At 45.7% G+C, this 6,986-nt stretch overlaps 1 protein-coding gene across 1 annotated transcript in view; it reads right to left on the bottom strand.

Moving 5' to 3' along the window:
- Mal2 (mal, T cell differentiation protein 2) overlaps positions 1 to 2,419 on the bottom strand; it is a 29,913-nt gene extending 27,494 nt beyond the window's left edge. Inside the window, exon 1 of the mRNA XM_028766502.1 lies at positions 2,142 to 2,419. Coding sequence (XP_028622335.1) covers positions 2,142 to 2,273 — 132 coding nt within the window. The 5' untranslated portion in view covers positions 2,274 to 2,419. The remainder of the gene's footprint in view (positions 1 to 2,141) is intronic.
- Between the last annotated feature and the right edge of the window lie 4,567 nt (positions 2,420 to 6,986).

Here is a 6,986-nt window from a genome sequence, read left to right as displayed (position 1 = left end):
AGTCTGTTTCAACGACTCTATCAGTGGGTTGCAGCTATACTTTGTATTAGAATCCCCAGGGAACCTTTAAAAAAATTAGCGGAATCTGGGCGCTCCCCTGAGACTCTGATTTAATTAGGCTGGGCTGGCAACAGGACTTGTAAAAGCTGCCAAGTTATTAAGTACAGCAAGAATTGAGAACTAACTACTATGTTAGATAGGAAAAGGAGATACGAAACTGGGAGGGGTTCAGCAAGTCACCTCTTTGATTTGTTAACTTTTAGAACTAAATATCATTCTATAAAGTGTGGCATGTCCACAGGTGAATCTTGAGTATCATTTGATTTAGTAACACAAGGGTAAGACTTCCTTGCATACATATATGTATATATATATATATATATACATATACATATATACATACATATATATGTATATGTGTATATATATATATATATACATATATATATGTGTGTGTGTGTGCGTGTGTGTGTGTGTATTTTAAAGCCTTTTCTGTGTATATTTTACATACATATTTGAATACCATTAGAAGCCAACATATCAAATTGGAGATTAAATGTATATTACTGCTGAGGATAAGGTTAATTTCTACTAAAGTTTAGGCTGTGTATCTATCTATGTATGGGGAGCTTCTGAAAATTTCAGGATAAGTAGGGCACAAGTAAAGCCGTGGGAAGGACTCAAGAAAGAGGAAGCAAGCATGTGGAACTTGAGGAACGTGGTAGGAAAGGAGCCCAGAATCTGGAAACTCTTTCTCTGCGATGTTTCCTGTTTTAAAGGCTGTGTCCCCTCCACAGCCAGGAGTCTGGTCCAATGCCATCTCCTCCTTGTCCCTCTCAAATGGATGCCTGCCACCCACCTCAGTCATCCCAATGGTACTGAATTGCGCTCAAACCCGAACCCACGCCAGGGTCTTCTAGTGTCACACTCACTATCTGATCTTAGCTGCCACTGCCTGTGACTCATTCACTTGTGTCTCTTCTTTCAGATTCAAATCTGAGCTAAACCCAAGGTGGCTTGGCTACCTAAGAATAATGAGGCAGAAAACCAATGCTCACAAGGGTTTCAGCTCCGCAGCACAAAGGGGAACCCCGTGTGACCTAGATCCAGGTTATGCAAACTCGCAGGAGTGGATGAGGGTTGACATGAAAACCCTAAACAGAGCAAACAAAACTAGCCTGCAGAAATGACACGGCTTTGCTGACATTTCTTTCTATTTGACATTCTCCAGGCATGATGCAAGCCCAGTTACCCAATTTCTATTTGCACATTTCCCCCTTGTCCACAAGGAGCTTCAAAAGCTCCCAGCTCCACAGCGTTCCTTTCGTTAAGTTCAAGTGTGTAGTTCAACAAGGTGGCAGGGCAGGCCTGTGGCATCAACTTGACTTTGGGAGGAGCAACGTGTTCTGAGGTGGTTTGGAATTCTAAGATAAACGTAGAAAAAGGACGAGGCGCAAAGGCAAGAGTTGTGGCTGACGGCCCCACTTCCACTTTGCCCCTCCGTTTTCACACCCACTTGATTACACACTGCCTGCTGCACCTATAACCTCACCTTTCTCCCTGCCCTGTTCGTCCCCAATCCAAAGGGCACTGGCGATGGCCAGGGTGAGTCTGGTGCAAACCATACCCAGGCTTCAGCCTCCTCTTCCTTTCCCTGGCGCCTCCCGCCCAGGCTTTCCACATCCTAACAGCTTCCTGGCTACCCAGTCATCAGTACACCTTTGCACCACCCAACAAAATGGCAGGTTGGCGACAGGAGAGGCCGAGGGCGCTGGTTCCTCCTCTAGCCAAGCGCAGCTCCTTTCCAAAGCCCTGAGTCCCCAAGATCCCTCCAAAAGCAAACAGGAAAGGGCTCCTTGCCCAAGTCCCTAATCATGGGCCCCTCGCCTGCTGGCTCTCTAGGGCACATTTCCATTCCGGGCCGGTGAGCAGGTGTCCGCGTAACAGGTGCCAGGCAAGAGGCCCCGGTACAGCGTGGAGAGGACCCCGAGACCGACACCAGGAAAAGGCCACTTCTAGAGGAAGAAAGCTGAGGGAGGGTACAGAGGGACCAGCCCGGGCTGGGGGCACGGGCTGGGGGCAAGGATGCTGCCTGTCCTTGCTCCCGGGGGCTCGATCGTCATCTACGCTGCCCCACTTACAATCTCCAGGCAGACGAAAGCTCCCGAGTAGGTCCTCAGGATGTCCGGGCCAGCGGGCAGGGTGACCCGGGGCGCCGGGAAGGATACGGCAGGGTTCGGGGGCGGCGGGACTGCCGCTCCGCCGGCCGACATGCTGCCGCTGCTACGTCTCCGCGCACCGCCGCCACCGCCTCCCGCGTCCCGCCTCCGCCTCCCGGGCTTGGCCGCAGCCGCCGCCGCCGCCGCCGATCCGGTCCGCGGGGTTCAGGAGTGCTGCGCGCGGAAAGGGTGTGGCTACGGGCCCTCTGCCGACAGAGCCCCGCCCCGTCACGTGGGCACAGGTGAGCGTGCCCCCGCCCTGGCGCCCGTCAGGGTCACCGGCTCAGGTGTGGTGCGCCCCTGCCTCAGCTCCAGCTCGCCGCCCTCCTGGATCTTGAGATCACTTGCTGCTCCTATGCTAGCTGTCCGCTGGTTCCCACCTGCCTATTCCACCCAAGTCTCACTGCTGGTCCTCACCCACTTTCTCCCCAGTTGGGTAGGAAGACAGAGGTTGTGACTCAGAAGGAAAAACATCCAAGTTGCCAGGCACACCTGGAAAATAGGGTGCTTGTTTCAAAAGGGATTCTGGTGGAATTTTTAACAACACCAGGGTCATGTGGCACATTGGAGTTTGTGGCAGTGGGATCCTGGAGGGGCTACCTTCAGTCATTTCTGTTCTGTTCTCAGAAATCCGTACGAGAATGCCCACCAATGATGGACAGAAGAGGTAGGTGTACAGGAAGCCATGTGGCTTATAGGATGGCAGCTATTCTTTTTCCAGTTTTGAGATCTATAATCGAACACACAATGCTACCCTCATTCCGTTTCCACACAGACCCTTTTTATTTCGTTCTCAGAAATGTACTCTTTGCCACTACTTTTAAACACTTAACGGTTATTAAAAGCAAAACAGGATGCTACTGTGAGTCCCAATCGTCAGTTTACCTCCCTGCATTTCCATTTTATTGCTTTCCCTGTCAATGTTCTGTAAGTGGAATAAACGAGTGGACATTTCTCAAAGATCATCTGAAGTTACACAGATCAGCACACAGATCAAGTTGAAAAAACTTGACCCGAACACGGGGGGTGGGGGGAGAGGCGCACATGCCTGGAATAATAGTACTTCACAGGCTATGGATTGCCCTGAGTTTGAAGTCAGCATAGACTGAAAAGCCAGTAATAGGACAGATTGGGATACCTAGAAAGAACCTGTCAAGCAACAAGAACAACAACCAAATATATGCATACATATCTATTATACACATATGCGTGAGTGCACACATGGACACATACACACATATCTATGCCAATATCAGACATTCTCCAAATTGAGTCTTGTTCTGACCTATCAAGTTTAGCTCTTGAACAGTGAATTGCTTCTTGCATGGATTGTCAGCAGGTTTCACCCTATGTTTTTATTATTTTAATAAGCGAAACTCATAGGTGTGGTGGTGGCACCAGAGGAAAAGCCACAAAGGAGGGTGTGGATGAAACCTTGTATGGGCCTCCTGACACCACCACCTGTTAGTCACCAGTTTGTGGCAGTTCGTATGAGCTGGTTATCCAATAGGCAACCTCAACTATTCTGTATTGATTTGTTTGATCGATGAACTTTTCTATGTCCAGATCCTGATTGGTAAGAGATCTTTATGTTTTATTTTCTGCCTAGGCAGCACTTAAAGGATCTTCAAAGATGAGGCCATGTCAGAGAATTTGTTATGGAAATGCCCATACAAGGTATCCAAAGTGTTGTGGTGAACTTGAAATGACCTTGGACTTTGTGGATCCATTAATGACTTAAAGCTTCACATGTGTTTATTTTATAGGTGTCACCAGAGAGAATTCTTGTGACTCCACCCTTTTTAGCACCTACTTTGCCATAACACTCTCTCTCTCTCTCTCTCTCTCTCTCTCTCTCTCTCTCTCTCTCTCCCTCTCCCTCTTAGTAGCAAATCTGCTCGATAATGAATGCTTTTTCTGGCATGGATTTTTTTCTCATGATAATCAGTATTTTTTTTTTTCCTGATGATACCAGTATCATCTCCATGATGGCAAGACTTCTAGCATTCTTTCCCTCTGTACTTATTTCTTTCTCCACAAAATCAGCCCTTGAGTTCTCAATAGTGTCACCTTCTCATCCATTTCTATGACCTCCAGCATGCCTTACTTTGTTGAGGTTTGGTCTTTTGCTGTGTACTGTAATGCTGGCCTCCAAGGCCTGGTTGCCCCAGGGACAAGAGAATCTCCACGTACACAAAATGATGCCATTTGACCTTGTTCATTAAATTAAAACTATTGGTTGACTAAACATATCATAGCTGGGCAGAAGAGATATAGGTGTAATTTTGGTTCCCAGGCTTGGTGTCTGAGGAGAGACCACGGGGAGAGAGAGGGTGGAGAGTGGGAAAGACTCCATGGGACAGGTGAGTCATGAAAACCAATGGCCATGTGGCCTGGCTAATTGAATGGAACAGTAGCCCAGATGGAACATGGGAGTTATAACTTGGAGTTATTGATGGAGAAGTAGATTCTAATAGCTTAGAGGGGATATATATGCCCGATTCTACTACATTAAAGGCTTGTTGTAAATACAAATGTTGTATGTCTTTTACCTGGGAACTGAATGATCACAGGTTCAGTAGAAGCCCCCAACTGAGATTAAGTAATTACAGCAGCATTACTTTGCTTGTAGATTTTCTCTGAACTCCTTTATAGAATTTTTCTTTCTTTCTTAGTTTCTTTCTTAGTTTCTTTCTTCTTTCCTTCCTTCCTTTCTTTTCTTTCTTTCTTTCCTTCTTCCCTTCCTTCTTTTCATCCTTCCTGTCTGTCTTTCTGTCTTTCCTTCTAAAAATCATTTGGTATATGTAATAGATATTGAATCTTGGATCTTGCCCATGCTAGAAAAGGTACATCTCCACTGAGTTAAAACCACTAGCTCTCTTATAATATTTTGTGTGAGCTTAAGTTGCCCAGGCTGTCATCAAAACACATGCTGCTGCCTCAGGCTCTAAAACAGCTGGAATTACACAGATGCTCTCTCCCACTCTGCTCAGTATCCTCACTGGTGATGTTTCCACTGGTCATGATTTGCCAGCCCTCTGCTGTCTTCCATATCTGGAGCTACTTTACTACTGGGAAATTTGTAAGCATCGATGTTATCACCCTTCCCAGGGTTACTAAACAGGTGTTAGAATCATGACTGTTGGTCTCAGCACTACTTGTGGTAGCTGGCCCTGGTTGCACCTTCTGGATTCTTCCACCCTAACCTCTTTCTCTTGCTTATTATTCTCACAGCTTCTGAGCTTTTTTCAGGCTCTAGTCTTTGTGCCTGGAATAAGTAAACAAAGTGTTGAGAGGATGAAAATGAATCTAGACTATTCACATCTCTCGGACGTCTCTTATTTTACAGGAGTTTAGAACATCTAACCAATGGTATTTGTTTCATTGAAAACTCTGCTGTGGATGGTCAAACACGTGGACATCTCTGTTGTTCTCTCTCACGCTATAGCTTCGGTGAGCTAGCACATGTGGATTATACTCAGTATGATATACCCGCTTCTCCTCATTCTCATTGTCTCATTCTGCCTCACAGCACATGATTCCTTCTCGCAGTGAACACCCTATCCATCCAAATGTCCCCATTTGTGGACTATATTCTGCCATCAAAACTATTTATAAACACAAAGGCGACTATTGTCGAGCCTCTACTTATAACTGCTCTAGAATCCCATGCTTTTCTCTACATCAATTGCTAATGCCGTGGAAGGCAAGCATTTCTGACAGGACTGCTGATGAATGTTCTTACTCCCAGCTCTATTGACCTACTTACAATCCCAGTAGCAGCCCTGTCTCCAGACTTCCCACACGTTCTTTCTTCTGACAGAACATCCTTTCTCGTGCACTACTTCCATACCCTAAGATCTCTTTCCTAGAAGATTCCTTTGGGTCATAGAGACAGCACTTTCTGGCGACTTTCCTGGTCCAAGGTTTCACAGCACCTGTCCTTTCAGGTGTGTACCCATAACTTGATGGGCTTATTCCCCTTACGACCATTACCTTGTTGAGTTAAAGTTGTGTTCACTTGTCTCCTACCCCTTAGCTAGAGTTGTGTAACAAGATATTAATTTCAAAAGTTCAGTGGTGGCACCAGGAAACGGTGAGTATCTGGTATCAAGGTAAGCTGTGTACCAGACTATTGGAAGGTTAAAGTGGGGTTGGTTGCGAGCTCATTAGACAATCTGTGAACTACTGTCTTCTGTGAAGAATATTTCAACCTCAGGAATGAGAAAGTTTGAAAAGAGGTTTGCTGGGGGCAGAGGTAGAAAAAATCATACTTCTTCCCTTCTCATTTTTCACCACTCCCTGTCTAATTACAGGAAGTTGTTAACCTTTAGTCATATTGCATAATGCAAGTTTGAGTACAATCAGCCGCCCCAGTGAACTCTGCCTGCACATCTCTTGGCTTCGTGGCCATTACTTTCTCTCCTCCTCTTTCTGTTCATATGAAAATCTGAAGTCTGTTTCAGCTTATCATTTCACATTTCTTTCTGGAAATGAATCCTTCAATTTCCCTTTCTCTTTTATTTTCACTTTCCAATTTACACATTCCGTTCAGTCTTTCCTCTTACATAAATATCTTCATTTTTTTTTAGAATTTGCATAACACACCGTGCAGGATTGTGATTGGTCGGGAAATTAACCATGGTGGCCTTATGGTTTTCTGAGGTTGAAGAATTTTCAGAGCTCAGCAGGGAGCCATCCTTGGTAGAGAGCTGTAGTCTCCTGGAGTTTAGGTGATAGAAGCTTGAAATTTAAGAAAATAACAAG

Source organism: Grammomys surdaster, unplaced genomic scaffold, assembly GCF_004785775.1.
Source record: "Grammomys surdaster isolate TR1022 unplaced genomic scaffold, NIH_TR_1.0 63, whole genome shotgun sequence".
Taxonomy (NCBI): Eukaryota; Metazoa; Chordata; class Mammalia; order Rodentia; family Muridae; genus Grammomys; species Grammomys surdaster.
The sequence above is the reverse complement of the archived record's forward strand: the minus strand, read 5'-3'. Positions and strand labels throughout refer to the sequence as shown.